Here is an 18,391-nt window from a genome sequence, read left to right on the forward strand (position 1 = left end):
CTGTATGGCAGTGAGACCTGGGCAATGAAGGAGGAAGACATTCGCCGGCTCAGACGTACAGAAATGACAATGATTAGGTGGATGTGCATTGCGTCCCTGCGTCCAAGGCCTGGAGGGGCTGGGTTTACAATGGAAGAGTTGAGAGGTAGGATGGGACTGGAGTGTATTGGTGTTGTGATGAGGAGAGGTAGATTGAGGTGGTTTGGACATGTGGAGAGGATGGGGGATGATAATTGGGTGAGGAAGGTGAGAAGTGTTAATATTGGGGGTGGGGTTGTGAGGGGTAGACCGAGAAAGACATGGGACGAGGTCATTAAGTGTGACCTTAGGGTTAAGGGACTGAACAGGGAGGCTGCAATGGATCGTGCAGCGTGGAGAGCCGCCATTAGGTGACCAAGGCCGACACATGCAAGCATGTTGGAGCCTTTAAAAATGAAACGAAACGAAACGAAACGTAGGGTTGCGAGAGGTAGACCAAGAAAGACCTGGGACGCAGACACCGAGTGTGACCTCGGGGATAGGGGACTGAATAGAGAAGATGCCAGAGATCAAGCAGCATGGACAGTTGCCATTAAGTGACCAAGGCCGACACATGCAAGCGTGTTGGAGCCTTCAAAAACAAAACAAAACGAACTAACTGAGGGACAACTGAGACCAAGACTGGCTTTCAATGAACCTCAGTGAGGGAATACCATATGTGACAAAGTTATTACCAAACAGGCTAGACAACACTCCTAGCCAGTGACCATAAATTGTATGAAATTTATTATATTTTTCTTTCTAATAATTTTGTGGTAGGTGGGGGCACTCACCATCCACTCACTCAATGTAATGCTGCTCTCAGGTGTCTGCCCTTTCCTCTCCTCCATCCTTCTTTCCTTCCATCCTTTGCTGTCTCTCTTTCCTTCATTCTTTCCTCATCCTTCTGCCTACAGCTGAGTTTACACTCCCTCTTCTACCCTTCTTTCCTTAATTCTTTCCTCTTCCTTCTCCCTGTGGGTGACTCTACACTGAGTGATAAGCCAAATGGTTTCCTGTACACCAGGAAACCATTTACTATGCTGGGTGGTAACCATATTACCAAATTTTGGCACCTGGTTGTTTAGTGGGTAATTACAGAGCTCCAATCAGACTGAACCAGTGAGTGGATGATGATGATGACGATGAATAATTTTATGAACATTCTTTTATATTCTGTACACAGACTATATTAAGAGGAGGCAAGTAAACACTGGAATATTTTTCCCCAAATGCTATTCCATGGCACCAGTAAATACTGTACAAGTGTGCAACTTCTAAAGTGCCATGAGGAGATTCATTTTAATCATCATCATTCATTCATCATCTAATCCAGTGTTGACCCACCAGGAATGTAGAAGCCCGCGGCTAGGCATGTTGGTCCTGACATTTAAGATGAGTGTGACCAACCTCACTCATCCCTGGGTGGCATTACGTGGGCAATAAACCCCAACCATCCCTTGGATATAAACCTGCACAGCCTCAATCTGACTGAAGCACCTTAAATGCCCCCTAAACCACCAGTCGCCATAAGTTGGTTATATGGTTAAAACCCAGTGTAGTAAATAGTTTCCTTGTGTACGGGAAACCATTTGGCTTGTCACTCAGTGTAAAGTCACCTGTAGACAGAAAGAAGAGGAAAGAATGAAGGAAAGAAACACAGATGAGGAAGGATGGAAAGGAAGGAGGGAAGACAGAAAAGGGCAGGCACCTGAGACGACATTACATCAAGTGAGTGGATGGTGAGCACCCCCTCACCCCACCAACCACGAATTTTTTTTCATACATCCAAAATATATCTGCTCATTATCATTTCTGGGGAGACTCTGCAGCCTGAAGACTAGACCAGGGACTACAATGGATCGTCAGTCACCGACGATTAACATCTACCATCAGCAGATGACACGCAGGCTGATTTTGGGAAAATATTAGTGCACTATAGGCTAGGATATATGGTATTTCATGGTTCTGTACAAAACTATGACATTATTCCAGTCTTTGATTTTGTTAAGCCTTTAATATGAAATAAGCTGTGAAAATGAAACTGGAGTAAATGCTGGTAGCAAAAGTAATGTATGTTAGATTGTGACCATAAGTGATCACCTGAGTGTATGTAAGTCTGTATGTGAATTAATTACCAAGCTTTTCATGGCAATTTTGTTCAGCTCCAGCAACTTCCACACAATTTCAATTTACAAATGACTGGGGCACATATTGACAATATCTAACCCCTCCAGTTCAATTGGTGCAATAAACTCAAATAATCTGTGGTATGCAGGAATATAATAAGGAGTAAGTCACCAGACTAAATACTGAGTTAAACAATGCATGCCATACTGCAGTTTTTAACTTCCAAAGCCAGCCATTGGGAGCATTATGTTTGGGGTGAACATTAAGACTAGTGTGGAAATGTCTGACTATTTCACTGACTACTGGTTTCAGAAACATAAGTACCTTTACGTTTAAAACAGGCACCTCTCCATGTAACTTCTACCGTGAGATGGGGCTATTCAACTCACTTTGGGCAATTAGGCTCAATAAGAGGTAATGAGACTCAGGAGGCCCAGACAGTGTAAATAGGGGCATACAGGCAAACCCCGGTTTAACAATGAAACTGGTTAAGTAAAAACTCATTGCTAAGCGGGGTATCATAAATCTGGGCCGATTTAACTTGTAAAGTATAGGGATGCGTTTCTGATTCTTCAGTTCCCCCTCAACCAAGTCCTAAACCCACCCAAATGAGTCCATAAACAAGGCAATCTAAATGGCCTAACAGCTGTAAAAGAGGCTAACCTAAGCCTAAAACTTGTGCCCGTCTTGCTTGTATCCAGTCAAGGTCACTGGAGAATGCGATCTCCGAATCATATTCAAATTCGATAGAGAAGAAGCAGTAGCATTGTATATAATCCAACAATCACACAGTCCCGAGACAATTAAATAAACATCTGTTATACATACTGCAATAATAATGTATGAATGACGCAGAATCGTCCAAGGTGCAAACTGTTGTGACGAAGAATTGGTGATGTTTTGATGGAGAATGCAATCGATGATGTGATCAGGGTAACCTTTTCAATGGTTCCTCTTTATGCCATTTTTGTTGCTGTTCTGGTTGCTGAGCTCTTTTATTTTCTTCTCTTTTATTTTCCAACATTACTTTAGAAATTCCTTTGCATTTGCAAAGCGTTTTCCCTTGAACAGCCCGAATGTAAACACATGATTTATTAATCGATGATGCGATTGGGATGGCCTTTTCAACATCTCCTCTTTATGTCGTTTTCGTTACTGTTCTGGTTGCTGAGCACTTTTATTTCCTTCTCTCTTATTTTCCATTTTCATTTCATTCATCATCCAATCCTACGTTGCCCCATTAGCAGGGTAAGACAACATTTATTTAAAAATTCCTTTGTATTGTCATTTTCCCTTGAACAGCCTGAATGTAAACACATGATTTGTCGATGTCACAGTTTTCATCAGAGCAGGAAATATTTACTCTTTAAGGCTTTCATAATTATTAAAATTTATTCACTCTCATCTTAAATGTCAGGACCAACTGCCTAGCCCCGGGCTCCTACGCTCCTCATGGGGCAATGTAGGATTGGATGATGGATGGATGGATGGATCTACAATTATTATTGTCTATTCCATGATAGGCTAGATATTCAATGGTTAAACATGCAATATTGTGACAGAGAATCGTTGTTGTTTTGGCGGGGAATTCTCTTGACGGGGAATGCAATTGATGATGCGATTGGGATAGCCTTGTCAACGGCCTCTCTTTATGTCGTTTTAGTTACTGTTTTGGTTGTTGCGCTCCTTTATTTTCTTCTCGCTTATTTTCCAACATTCACTTAGAAATTTCTTTGTATTTTCACAGTGTTTTCCCTTGAACAGCCTGAATCTAAAAATATGATTTATTGATGTCATTGTTTTTGTCAATGAAGGAAACATTTACTCTTTAAGGCTTCCATAAGTATTAATAATTATTTAAAATCATTATTATGTATTCCATGACAGGTTCGATGTTTCATGGTCAAACACGAAATATTCTTTTTTGGGTCACCTAGTTTTCCACACTGTTTTATTACTCGTCTGATGGGTGAGAATCTGTACCCGAAATGACGGTGCTCACTCAATCTCTTACTAAAAACATTAATTTAAGTCTAAAAACAGTCCATAAATCAATCTAAACACAAAATTTAAGTCTACAATATCATCAAAAATTGGTAAAAAGCAAACAAACAAACAAAAACATAGATAAACCAGTGGTAGGCCTATGATGGGCAGCGTACGGTGGTATTTCTACTACCAACACTATTCTGGGGTATCTTATTTAGGGGTTTTGTAAATTTTGGTTTGCCTGTACTGTATCTGACTTTTTCGTATGGTATTATACTCTAAAATCACTAATGTATATTGTAAGTGAAATTTAGGGATAGCTTGCTTAATGTAAGGGAACTGTGATCACTTTTTCTTTCTTGTTATTTTCAGATTTTTTTGAGTTGTGATTTACAGCAATAATGACAAGATTAATAGTATTTTACTCCACTGTCCCTTAGAAATAATTATAATAACAAGCTAAAAGTCATTAACCCGTGGATTGTGCAATTATCTATTTTTATCCCACACCGTGGTGTGCAAAAAATGATTTTTTTTTTTTTTTTTTTTTTTTTTTTTTTTTTATTATACACTGGAAGATAAACATCCAGGGCATCATCTGGTGAAGAAAAAAATAATCTCTCTTTCTCTCTCTCTCCATCTCTGTGTAGGGCCATGCATAAGTTTATGTAAAAAAAAAAAAAAAAAAAAAAAAAAAAAAAAAAAAATTATAAACCTGAAGAAAAACATCCAGGCATCACCTGGTAAAAAGAAAAAAATCTCTCTCTCCATCTTTGCATAGCACCATGTGTAGGTTTGCGCAGGGGTCGAGTAGTTAACGGTGATGCACGGCCAGCACAGCCTGAGCTGTGGCTCGCAATCCACAGGTTAATGTTTATCCACCTACCAATGTAAGTTAGCTTACTTTATAAAATACAGGCAGACCCCAAGATACGGTACCCCTATAAACAATACCCCGGCATAGCGATGGGGGTAGAAATATCACCCTATCCTGCCGAACAATGGCCAAAACCTGGTATAACGACAAGTTTTGTTATGTTTTTAAAACCGATCTTGACGACATTTAGACTTAAATTTTGTGTTTAGGTTGATGTATAAACTGTTTTTAGTCATAAGGGGGGTGAACACTGTCATTTTGGGGAACAGTTTACTAAGTTTGACTTTTTCTAGCCTTACAGTATTATTGATGATTTTCATATACAGCAGGTTCGCACAATGCGCGTCATCGCAGTGCGCGATTTGCATTGTGCGCGAGTGACCAAAAATCATAACCAAAATCCCTTCAATGCGCGAGTTTACTGCACAGAACGCGAGGCATAGGAAAGGAGTGGCTCAAAAATGCCATTTTCTACTAGTGAACGACCACCCCTCACACAGCGCGTCACATGTCGTCATGTTGATGCGCAGAAATTCCCGAGCAGTCTACTGCACAGCTTGGGGTACAAGGGAGCGGGCGCGCCATAACAGTCCTGGCTCGTGCACTATGTGGATCCGCTCTCTACAGCTAACCTGTCGTGTACAACGTGTGGTGTAGTAGTAGTGGTAGTTGTTCCCTAGGCAGTCTGGCCGAACAGCCCCGAGTCCCTTAGGAAGGCCATGGCCGAGACCGGGCTTTCCCACAAAGCTCTCAAAGAGTGTATGTTGTGTTGTTGGCATAGATGATTGTGTGCAATGCAGTCTTCCATAATGTGCTTAATAGTATGGAGTGCTGTGTTGCATCCTGGACAGGCATCAGCAACGGAGTCATCCAGCCTCTTCTGGTAGCTTAAGAGGGCTGGATGGTGCCCACATCTCAGCCTGGCAAGGTGGACCCTGTCCACACGAGGAAAATAGGATTCAGAAGGGTGGATGTCAGGAGGCCGTGCATGCAGCTGTGTGTTGTCTTTAAGTGACTGAATGGAGCGGCGAGTGATCTGAGTGAAGATATGTTTCTGGAAGCTGGTCTGAGGTGGGCGAGGGGGGAGAGATGACAGTATTTGTGTATGGTATCATGTGCTGGGAGTTGTTTTGATGTTCCTTGGTGTGGGTGGATGTGCTGCCATGTACTGTAGTGGATGTTGTGGGTTTGTGGAGGCTGCAGCAAGAAACTGGGTGCCTCTCATATCTAGGTGATCCTTGACTTTGAGGACTTTGGTTTCTTGATGCAGGTGGTCTGTGGGTGTAGTAGCTGTGCAGCCTGTGATTATTTTTAGGGCCTTGTTCTGTATGGTATGTAGACTGTTGTAGTGTGTTTTGGTCAGGTTAGAAGCCCAGGCAGGGCTTGCATAATTCATCACTGAACGTATGTATTGTTTGCATACTGTGGTGGTGGTTTCTTTGTTGTGTCTGAATGTTGTATGGGCAAGTGACCTCAAAGCATTGAGTCTTGGTGTTATTTTATTTTTAATGTTTGTGATGTGTTGTTTAAATGACATTGATGTATTGTATGTTACACCAAGGATTTTGGATGTGTGTGTGTGTGTGGTAGGGGAGTGTTGTTTATGGTGAGGTGTGGGATGTGACTGTGTTCTGCTGTCCAGTTTGTGAGAAGAGTCACTGTAGACTTGGCTGGGGCTATTTTGAGCCTGTTTGTGGTGAACCATTTGTGTAGTGTGTTGAGGTAAGGTTGAATGATGTGTGCACCTGTGTTTGCATTTTGGTGTGTACATGTAAGTGTTATATCATCTGCATAGGAAGCTATGTGTATCTGTGGTGTGTGGAGTGTGGGTACATCGTGCATGTATAGATTAAAGAGTGTAGGGAACAAAACAGATCCTTGGGGGACGCCGTTTGTGAAGTTTCTGATGTTAGAAGACTGACCGGCAAATGTTACATGTGCACATCTGCCTGCTAAGTAGTTTGCCAGCCATCTTTTTGTGTTATTGTGCATGTTTGTGTTGAGTATTTTGTTTGTGAGGTTGTGGCAGGGGATGGCATCAAAAGCTTTGCTAATGTCTAGTGTGACTAGGAGTGTTCTGTGTGGTGGCCTAGCTGAATTTATGCCATCGAAAACTCTCTGTGTAAGGTCTGTAAGAAGGGTGTTTGTGGAGTGTAGTGGCCTAAACCCATGTTGTGACTGGGCTAGGGGAATGTGAGGTGTGACTAGTTGTAGTATCAGTCGTTCGGTGACTTTAGAGGGGGTGCAGAGGAGTGTGATGGGGCGATGTGAGGAGGGTAACGTGGGGTCTTTGTTGGGTTTAGGGATAGTGATGATAATGCCATGCTTCCAGATGTTGGGTATTATGTTGTGTGAGTAGCTGTAGTTTGATATGTTGGTGAGTGCTTGTATGCCTTGTGGTCCTAGGTGTTTAAGGTGAATGTTCCTTATGTTGTCTGGTCCACAGGCAGATGAGTGCTTGAGGTTGTTAATGATGTGCTTCGTCTGGTTGTAAGTGAAAGGTGCGTAGTCTGGGTCTGTGGGGAACTGCCTCTTACGTCGGATGATACGTCGGTCTTCCGGATAGGGGGTTAGATGGCTGACTTGTGAAAAGTGATTGATGAGAGTGCTTGCTTGTTGTTTGTTTGAAGGTATGGTGTCTGTTGTTGTGGTGGCAGCATGTGATTGTGTGGTGTTGCTGTTGGAAAGTGTGATGCTGTTTAGTGTTTTGTAAAGTTTGCTAATGTTTGTTTTGTGGTCAAGTGTTTGGAGGTAATTTTTCCAGTTTAGTGTCTGCTATTCTGATATTTTACTGTTTATCTGAGTGTTGAGTTCTTGTATTTGTTGTATGGTGTCTTGTGTATGGGGTGTTGAGGAGTGTCGCAGTGTGTCCCGTTGTCTGATGAGGCCTTGAATTTCTGGTGTGAAGTTGGGGTTGTGTCTCTTTCTGTTGCCTCTAGGGATGTGTGTTTTGTCTGCGTTTTGTATGATTGTATTGAAAGTGTGCATAGCGGTGTTGATGTTTGTGATGGGTGTACTGTTTAGTGTTTCGAAATGTTGTTCTGTTTCAGTTACAACGGCCTCCCAGTTGGGTCTCTCATAATTAGTGTATGTGTGTTTGTGGCCAGCTGGAGTGATTCTGGTTTTGGTAGTGATGATGATTGGGAGGTGATCAGAACCTAAGGTTTTGACCACTCTCCATGATGTAGTGGGAGCGAGGTTTGGGGTGATGATGATGATGTCTGGAGATGATGGGAGGAAGAGGGCTTGGTGTGGGATATAGGTATGTTGGTCTAGACTGTTTAGTATGAAAAGATGATCTGTCTGGGATTGTAGTACCAGCCCACCGTCTGTGTCAGGGTTGTTGACATGCCAGGCCGACGACTTGGCGTTGAAATCACCACTCAGGATGATGTTGGGTATGTTAGTGATGTGGTGTATCTGTGGAGAGTAATTGTGTGGTACTGTGGAGGACGTGTGGTGTTTTTTGTGCTGCCAGTACTTCGCTGCACCATGGCTCCAACCCCAAGAGTTAAGAAACTTCTGACGCATGCCACCAAGTTAAAGATCATTAAGATGAAGGAGGAGGGTCAAGGAAACACTGCTATCGGGAGAACCCTGGGACTGGCTGAATCTACAGTGAGAACTGTGTGGAAGAACCGTGAAGCCATAAAGGCTGTAGTTAAGACGTACAGTGCCTCTGACCTAGACGGCCATTCGCGGGTGGGAAATCGTGCTATGATACTAATGGAGCGCTATCGTGCCACCTTCATAATGAGGAAAGAAAAGGAAGGTGTTCCACTGAATGGAAGATTTGTTCAGAACCAAGCCCAACTCTTTTACAAGGCAGCATCTTGCAGGTTAAAAGTGGAAAAACCTTTCAGGGCATCGGTTGGATGGTTGGACCTTTTTCTCAAGCGCAAGGAACTCTGTTACGTGAAAGTGTCTGGTGAACGTGCCTCTGCCGATGAGCTGGCCGCGAGAGACTATCCTGTGATATTTCGAGTGATTATTGAAGAGGGACAGTACACCAAGGACCAGATCTACAACATCGATGAAACGTCGTTATATTACAAGGCCATGCCCAAATCAACTTACATTGCTAAAACACAGAAACAAGTCCCTGGTCGCAAGCTCCAGAAGTGTGAGATGACGGTATTGCTCGCTGTAAACCTGTCTGGGAGCCACAAGATGAGGCCAGTTGTTGTACACACAGCTTCACACCCAAGGTGCTACAAAAACCTCACGAACATGGATGCAAGTAGTGTATATTGGTACAAGTCCGCAAATGGTTGGATGACCGGGAACATTATGGCAGACTGGTTAACGAGGCGGTGTGTCCCTGATGCCAGGGCCAAGTGTCGGGAACTGGGCATTCCATTTAAGATGCTTCTTGTGCTTGATAACGCACCAAGTCACCCTCCATACCTTGAAGATCTTCATAAGGATTGTCGTGTTGTGTTTCTGCCGCCCTGCACGACGTCACTAGTGCAGCTACTGGATCAAGAACTAATGGCCACAGTGAAGCATTTCTACCATAAGCAAGTGTACGACTACATATGCAGGAAGACCGACACACAAGAGGAGCTTCATGCCCTACAACATGATCACGACGAAGACCTTGATGAGGCATCTGCTCCTGTTCCATCTCCACCAGCACCTGTATCCCGACCTGCCACAGATGCCATGACTGTTGGGGCATTTTGGCGTAACTTTACGGTGAAAGACGCAGTTGAATTTCTCCTACAAGCCTGGCACCAGATTACACCTGCAACGGTGAACCATGCGTGGCGAATGCTCGTGCCTCACTTATGCATCGCCCAGGAGACGGCCATTCAACCACTGGCCGAGGCTGAGGCAGCAACATTGACAGCAGCACAAGCTGTACCAGGTTTCGAGGACGTTACATTGGCGGACATACAAGAAGTGCACACTGCTACTGAGGAACAGCCTCCCAAGGAAGTGTTGCAAAGGATAGACAAGGCTGACACAGCCCAACGCCAGACAGAGCTAAGTTGAGCAGCTTGGCGTGATGGAAGGCAGGACTGAGCTGTGTATGTAAAACATTAGCAAGATCCTTGCTGCCGTGGATAAGCTCAAGGATGAGGTGAAGGAACAGGAAGTGAGCAACCTAAGAACGGAGGAACTTCTGGTTGGTATCGACAAACTCTTCCGTTTCTACACAGACAGGCACAGGGAAGAAATAAACAGGAGAAGACAAACGCTCATAACAAGCTACACACAGCGGGCTCAAGTTGGTGAAATTGCAGAACCAGCGACATCGTCTGCCCCTGTTCCTGCTGAGGATGAAGAGGATGCAATGTCAGAAGTGTCAGTATTGGACTTTGAAGGGTTTATGGCCGAAGTGAGTGACTGATGCTCCTGGGGAAGGTGATCAAGAGGAGTCCGTGGAGGGAAGTGTTGGTGCGGTGGGAGGTGCGGTGGGAGGTGCGGTGGGGAGTGCGGTGCTGTAAGTGTTGCCGCGCCTCGGAACCCCTGTTATTTAAGGTCATCAGGCCTGTTGTCTACTGTTGTTAAAGTGACTACCCATATTTTTGTTTTTGTAGCTATAGCTTTAGTACAATGTCTGAAACATATGACCTTTATTATGTCTCTAAGGGCCAAAAAATGTCAAGGTATGAGGGGGTACCGCCCATATGTAATTATTCCCATAAGATTATGTATTCCTAGTACGTAAATTCCCAGTGTGCGAGGTCGTGGACTGCCCAATCTCTCGCGCACTGTGCGAGCCTACTGTATTATTTTTGGGCTTAGGTGAGTAATAAACTGGTTTTAGGCTTAGTTTTGCTTGTTTTAAAGCTATTACAGGGGTTAGGTTAGCTAGAAACTTGTTTTTGAATTCATTTGGGTGGGTTTAGGACTTGGTTGAAGGGGAAACCCAAGGTTCAAAAATGCATCCCTATGCCTAACATGTTAAAAATACCCCGAGATACAATACTCCTCCCAAAAATGAGATTTTACTTAACCAACTGCATCGTTAACTGGGGTATGCCTGTATTACGATTTTAGACTAATGGAGCAATTTGACTCAGCCCTTTGGGGCAATTTATACGCCACAACTTCACCAAGTACAATCTGGACAGTTGTAGACACTATGTTGCGGATTTCAAGGATAATTTCCCAGGTACATGGCTTTCTGAAGTGACAAAGTCCTGCTGTCCTCCAGGAGATGCCAAAATATTTCGAGGAAACAGGCAGCTGTCTCTGAAAAGGGCGTAGTGGCCTAATTTAAAAAGCTATGAGAGAACCATGAGGGAGTACCTCCTGCAAACATTATTAACTATGATGAAACTAACATCACCGATGATCGTAAGGGAAAGCTTTAGATATTCTGGCATGGTATAAAATATCTGGAGCGTATCATGAATACGACTAAGAGTTCAACATCCATCATGCTCTCCATCATTGCCAGTGGAAAGCACCTTGGTCCGTAAGTAGTTTACATGGCTGAATGCTTGCAGCAGTCATAGATTGAAGAAGGAGCAACTGACATAAACTGTATAACTGAACTACTTCTGGCTTATTAAATTGAAGCAGGAGGAGCAGAGAGGTGGGTCTCCTTGAACGTACACAACCAAAAGACGATACTGGTCAAGAAGGCATCAAAGGTCAGACTGATTTGAGAAAAAACTTCAAATGTTTCACTGAAAGAAAGCCCACCGGCGAGTCCTACTGCCCCAAATCAGGTGCTGATAAATATTATTTTTATTTTTCAGATATGTCTTTTCTGTATTTTTCTTTGTTAAAATTCATTTTCTCATATGAAGTTGGATTGTTGTGTTTCATTACCCATACAATAAAACTTTTAAGTGCCCAATATGTTGCACTACAAACCTTAGTACAACAAAATATAGCCACCGAGTCCAATAGCCTCATCTTTCGGTATTTACCTATCTACAGGAAGATCCCTTAATCCTGTATGGGGAGACCACAAAAAAATTGCCTCCATGTCACCCAGTCTCCTGCCATTTTACTGCCGTCCCCCCAGCTCAAACCCCCCTCACTCATAAACCTCTCCATTCCATCCCATCCTCAGTCTCCCCCTCCCACCTCTCACATACACTGTTCTCATTAGTCTCTCGCTCTCCATCCCCTCCACATGGCCAAACCACCTCAATGCATTTCTCTTAGCACTTTCTATCACATCCACACCACAATGCTCCTTCATTTCCTCATTTGTCAGTCTGACTCTCCATGTAACTCGACATGCTCCTCTCAAATAACTCATTTCCACTGCTCTCACTCTTGACTTGGGTCCTTCCAGCAAGATCCAAGCCTCGTTTCCTTATGTTAGAGATGGTACCACAATACTATTCTGCAGCAACTTTCTTACTTCCATGCTCACCTCCCTGTTTCTTATCACTGCTTTCAAAGAACCAGCAACCTATCTCCCCTGCTGTACCCTTTCAAGCACTTCATAATCTAAACTTCCATGCTTACTCATCACACTACCCAAATATTTAAATGCACTCACATTTTCCATTTCCTCATCATCCAACCTCACTGAGCATTCAGTATCTTCATAACGCAAAGACCACAACTTTACTCTTCCCTACATTCAGCTCTTGATTCCATTTCTTACATACTCTCCCAAACTCACATACCAAGTCTTGCAGTTCCCTTTACCTTCGCTTAACAACAAACTATCATCTGCAAACAACAGTACAGGAAGTTTCCAAATGCTGCCCTCTCTCATTACGGCAACTTCAACATCCACTGACCTACCTTGTACTGCTTTTATGACTTCATCCATATACAGATTGCACAACCAAGGAGATATGGCACATCCCTGTTTCAATCCAACATTCAGATAGGAAAATTAACTCAGTTCACTATCCACAAGCACTACAGCCTTAGCATCCTCAAATATATACTCTTCACAGCATTCAAAAGCTTTCTATTTACTCCATATATGCTTAATACATTCCATAATCCTTAGCCATCCTCTCTGTCATATGCTTTCTCCAAATCCATAAAGACCGCGTACAGCTTCTTTCCCTTTTCTAGAAACTTTTCCACTAGAGGCCTTAGGATGAATATCTAATCTTCAGTGTGTGACAAGTGTAAAGTCAAGAGTGAGTACTGATGAAAATGAAACATAGAATAAACTTACTTGTAAAATATATTGTTGATCTGCTTGCGGATGAAGGCCCTCAAGCCCAGAAACTTTCCATATATTCTGTGTAGAGTGGTTTTAAGGAAGTCTCTCTCTCTGGGATCCTCTGAGTCAAACAGTTCTAACAGCTGATGAAAAATATACAGTAACATTTTAAAACTTGAGATAGTAATAATGAGAAAATACTAAGAAAGAGAGGAGCAAAGATATGTGAGATGACTGTACTTAAACTCAGCTATAACTCTGGCTTACCATGTGTCATGTCCATATCCGGTATTTCTGCAAGTGCAGTGTGAATTTGTTTGTTTACCTTGTGTCACTGGGTGGCATGGAAGGGGGCCATTTGGAAAAGTACTAAATATGAAGTTGTATGGAACTGAAGGTTGAGGAAAAAGGTAAACTCCAGAAAGCGAATAATCTTGTCAAAGAAAATTCCTTACAAAAACCCCACGGTGCTGAATTCTACTTCACTATGGCAATATCATATAATCCAGGGAAAGACCCTATCATTTGCCATTTATTTTGGCAATATTTCCATGCAGGGATATGTGCATCACCCTCAGATTGGGAAGGAAAGGAGACTTAGGGTGTAGCTAGCATTAAAGCAGGATGGAGGGAAGAAACAATGGGAAGAAGGGGAGGAGGGTGTAGTGTGGGTCCCATTACTGTGGCATACAAAAGCAGTGAAAAGGTTGAGATAAGTGGGGGAAATAAAATGAACTAAAAACAGTGCTATGTGCTCACCACAGGTCATAACCCCTTAACAAGACTGGCTGATGAAAATAAGCTAGGAAGATTTAAGATTAACTCTGTACCACATCTAAAGCTCACTGAAAGGCCCTGCTAATATACCTGACATTGTGGAGTAGTCCCAAGTATGACTGTTATGACGACAAATAGTTGCCACCTAATAAGTCATTGATTACAGTATGATGACAAATAGGTGTCTATGTACTGCAGGGGTTAAAGACAGAGGACAACCGACAGAAAAGTGTATATCACAGAGATGAGGTACAGTTAACTGATTCATTATTTATTAATGATGCTTATTTTGTAAATTATTATGGTTACCCCCACCCCCCCAAAAAAAAAAGTGTTTTAATGTGTAGCAATATTTTGATTCTTAAAAAAAAAAAAAAAAAAAAAAAAAAAAAACGAATAAACAACTGAAAGTATAGGTACAATACTTGTTGTATTATTTATCCTATTAAAAGTAAATTTAAAATAAACATGATAAATTATTAACATTACCAAAAAAATATATACATAACCTTACCTGCAAAACAAACTTTTGATCTATGTAACGTTTGGCAACAGATGGCTGGAAATCTGGGCTTTCCAAAAAACGTAAGAAGAATTCATACACCAACTGCAGATGAGGCCAGGCAGCTTCCAGGGTAGGTTCATCCTCCTCTGGGTCGAACTCTGCTCCTACGAGAAAGCCAATCCTAGTCACAGGAGATATTCTCAAAATGTCAACTATGGTAATTCATCATATACTGATGGCAGTAAGTGCATAACTGCAAATCACCACATGCGAAATACTGTACAATGCAATCCTGTGAGGGGTGGAAATGAAGGCTTGATAATTAATTATACAGTGCTACATTTCATTCATTCATCATCTAATCCAGTGTTCTGCCATGAGGAGCATACGAGCTGAGAAAGTTGGTCCTGACATTTAAGATGAGAGTGATCAGCCTCACCCATCCCTGAGTGGCATCACATGAGCAAAAAACCCCAACCACCCCTTTGGCTATAAACCTGCATCAGGTCAATGTAGTTAGAGTGCCGTAATTACCTACTAAACCACCAGGCACCATAACCTGATTATATGGTTACCACACAGCATAGTAAATGGTTTCCTGGCATACAGGAAACCATTTGGCTTGTCACTCAGTGTGGAGTCACCCAAAGACAGAAGAAAGAGGGAAGAATGAAGAAAAGACAGAAAAGGAAAGAAGGAAAGGAAAGAAAGAAGAGGGGAAAGGGAAGGCACCCAAGAGCAGTACTACATTGAGTGAGTGGATGGTGAGTGCCCCCATCTACCACCGATTTACCTGTGCAAAACATTAATTCAGATGTATACCATCCATTCATCTGTCATATAAGTCTTACCTGCCCCATCTGGAATGCAAAGGCACAAGACTAGGCTACTCAGTCCAGACACTTAATGCAAAAGAGGGTGGTTTTATATGAGCAGTGAACTCCAACCATCCCTCAGATATGAACCTTTATGGGCCACATCCTGCTAAAGTGCCTTGACATAAAAGACCACCAAGAATCTTCACTACCATCAAAGTAACTCTACACAGCTTTCACAGCCTCTATCTGTATTATACAAACATAAAATTTTCCATAACATTTTCTTATTTACCATGTTATACTCTTTTTTCAGATCAATAAATACTATAAATACCTACAGTTCTCCTAACACACTTTCTTCACTATCCATCTTATGTCAAATAACTGATTCACACATCTCCAACCACTCCTAAAACTACCTGATTCATCACTCACCAGTCCTATCTGTCTTATCTCATCTATAACTATTATTTCATATATTTGTCTTACAACTCCTTGGCCCCTAATAACAGGGTAGCTGAATGAAGAGGGGCATCTTCAACCTGCAGTCTACCAGGGTTATCTGGATGAGCTTGGGACCACAACAACAACAACAATGATGACAATGACAACAAACACTCAGCTGACTTATGTGATAATTTGTGCACTCATTTCAATCATATTTACATCTCTACCTGTGTAAAATCACAGTCATCTTCCACTCCAATGGTAAAATTCCACACATCAAGGCTTTCTGGTATATTTGCAAACAATACTTTAATTCCACTCTATCGACTACCTAATCAAAACCTGCTGTCTTCCCATTCTTTAGTATCTTCACAGCATTGTTAACTTCTGCCATTCTCACATTTTCCAGACACAAAAGTCTTTCTCTGTGCATCACCAAATCAAACCTTCTTCACAACCAAACCGTTTTGTTTCGTTTCGTTTTTAAAGGCTCCAACATGCTTGCATGTGTTGGCCTTGGTCACCTAATGGCGTCTCTCCACGCTGCACAATCCATTGCAGCCTCCCTGTTCAGTCCTTTAACCCTGAGGTCACACTTAATGACCTTGTCCCATGTCTTTCTCGGTCTACCCCTTAAAGCCCCACCCCCAATATTAACACTTCTCACCTTCCTCACCCAATTATCATCCCCCATCCTCTCCACATGTCCAAACCATCTCAATCTACCCCTCCTCGTCACAACACCAATACACTCCAGTCCCATCCTACCTCTCAACTCTTCCATTGTAAACCCAGCCCCTCCAGGCCTTGGACGCAAGGACGCACTACACACTCACCTAATCATTGTCATTTCTGTACGTCTGAGCCGGCGAATATCTTCCTCCTTCACTGCCCAGGTCTCACTACCATACAGCATTACACTCCTAACACATGCTGCATACAAAGACCCCTTAGCACATAGGGAGAGTCCTCTCAATGTCAGGAGAGGCAACAGCTCCCTGAACTTCTTCCAACCACTTCTCACCCTAGCCACAGAGATAGCTCCAGCCTCACCTCCAGCACACAACATGTCTCCCAAATAACAAAACTCTTCCACACACTCAAGAGATTCACCAGCAAGTTCAATCCTTTCATGTCTGACAATCTCCACCCGCTCACCCCAACACGCTGTACACATAAAATCAGCATTATCTCGCAGTCTACCTCTGATACCACTACATCTCTTATGCACCCATTTATCACACATACCGCACAACATGGAATTACTTCCCATGCCCTTGTGGCAAACTGCACATGGCCACTCTCCCTCGTCTTTGACAGTACCGCCACCAACCCTAGATATCATCACTTTTGTTTTATCTGCATTTACCCTTAAACCCTTGTGCCCCATACCATCTCTCCACTTCCTAAACCTTTCCTCCACCTCCCTTTTGTTCTCTGCAATCAACACCAAATCATCAGCATACAACAACTCCCACAGGAGTCCGTTTCTAAAGTCACGTGAAAGGGCTTCAAGTACCATGATAAACAACGTGGGACTCAAGACTGACCCCTGATGCACATCAACATTCAAGGAAAACTCATCACTCAAATCTCCATTCACTCTTACCTGGGTGTGAGCACCCACATACATAGCCATAACCACCCTAACCAGCCATTCCTCCAAGCCAAGCTTTCTCATTGCCCACTTCACCACCTCTCTAAGGACTCTGTCAAAGGCCTTTTCCAAATCAACAAAAACAAAATAAAGATCCCTTCTCCTACTAATATATTTTTCCTGAAGCTGTCGAACAATGAATATGGCATCAGTGGTCCCCCTACCTGGCATAAACCCAAACTGCATCTCATCAATATTCACTCTTTCTCTAATCATACCTTCTAAAACTCTCTCCATTACCTTCGTTATCTGATCTAAAAGCTTTATACCTCTATAATTTCCTCTTTCATGGGCATCACCCTTCCCTTTATACACATTTACAATTACACTCTTCAGCCAATCATCTGGGACAACACACTCATAAAATCATCTGGGACAACACACTCATAAATAATCCTATTTATCAGGTCAGTGACTAAAATCACCCCTATATCGCCTGAGGCCTTCAACATTTCGGCAGTCAACCCAGGCACACCTGCTGCATTCCCCAACCTCATCCTGCCTATTGCCTCACTCACAGTAGCAGTATCAATCAAAGGCCAAGGGCCAGACACTGGATCTACTGGCTCCAAACCTTCCCTGTCCCAGTCAAACTCCTCATTCAACAACCAGTTATAATGCTCTCTCCATGCATCTTTAATATCCTCACTATTCACCACTACCCTTCCTTCATCATTCTTCACACACTGCTCACCTATAATATCCCGATTATCCCTCTTCACTTGACCTGCCACCCTAAATATCATATTTTTCCTTTCCCCATGATTTAGGTTATCAATAATAGTCTCTGTGACTCAGACTTTGCCCTGTATACCTCTCTTCTAGCCCTACGCTTGGCAGCCAAATATTCCTCTCTGCTACCACCCTTCTTCCATTCCCTGAAAAGCCTTCTTTTCTCCTTAACTGCAGCTTCTAAACCCTCATCCCACCACCAAGTTACTTTATGTCTTGGTGGTCCTCTTGTCCAACCGCATGTTACATTAGTAAATCTTAAGAAATTGTTCTTGAGGGCTCTGTACTGTTCATTAACACCTCTGTCTACAGCTCCGTGTTCAGCCACCACTCTCCTCAA

At 42.7% G+C, this 18,391-nt stretch overlaps 1 protein-coding gene across 1 annotated transcript in view; it reads right to left on the reverse strand.

Annotated features, from left to right (window-relative positions):
• Window positions 1–18,391, reverse strand: part of LOC145393965 (serine/threonine-protein phosphatase 2A 56 kDa regulatory subunit gamma isoform-like) — a 294,483-nt gene that overhangs the window by 159,420 nt on the left and 116,672 nt on the right. Inside the window, exons 4-5 of the mRNA XM_080267941.1 lie at window positions 14,407–14,561; window positions 13,128–13,258 (exon numbers count right to left, since the gene is read on the reverse strand). Coding sequence (XP_080124067.1) covers window positions 13,128–13,258; window positions 14,407–14,561 — 286 coding nt within the window. The remainder of the gene's footprint in view (window positions 1–13,127; window positions 13,259–14,406; window positions 14,562–18,391) is intronic.

The sequence above is a fragment of the Coenobita brevimanus genome, chromosome 26 (genome assembly GCF_032717465.1).
Source record: "Coenobita brevimanus isolate Jiangsu-jjx chromosome 26, ASM3271746v2, whole genome shotgun sequence".
Taxonomy (NCBI): Eukaryota; Metazoa; Arthropoda; class Malacostraca; order Decapoda; family Coenobitidae; genus Coenobita; species Coenobita brevimanus.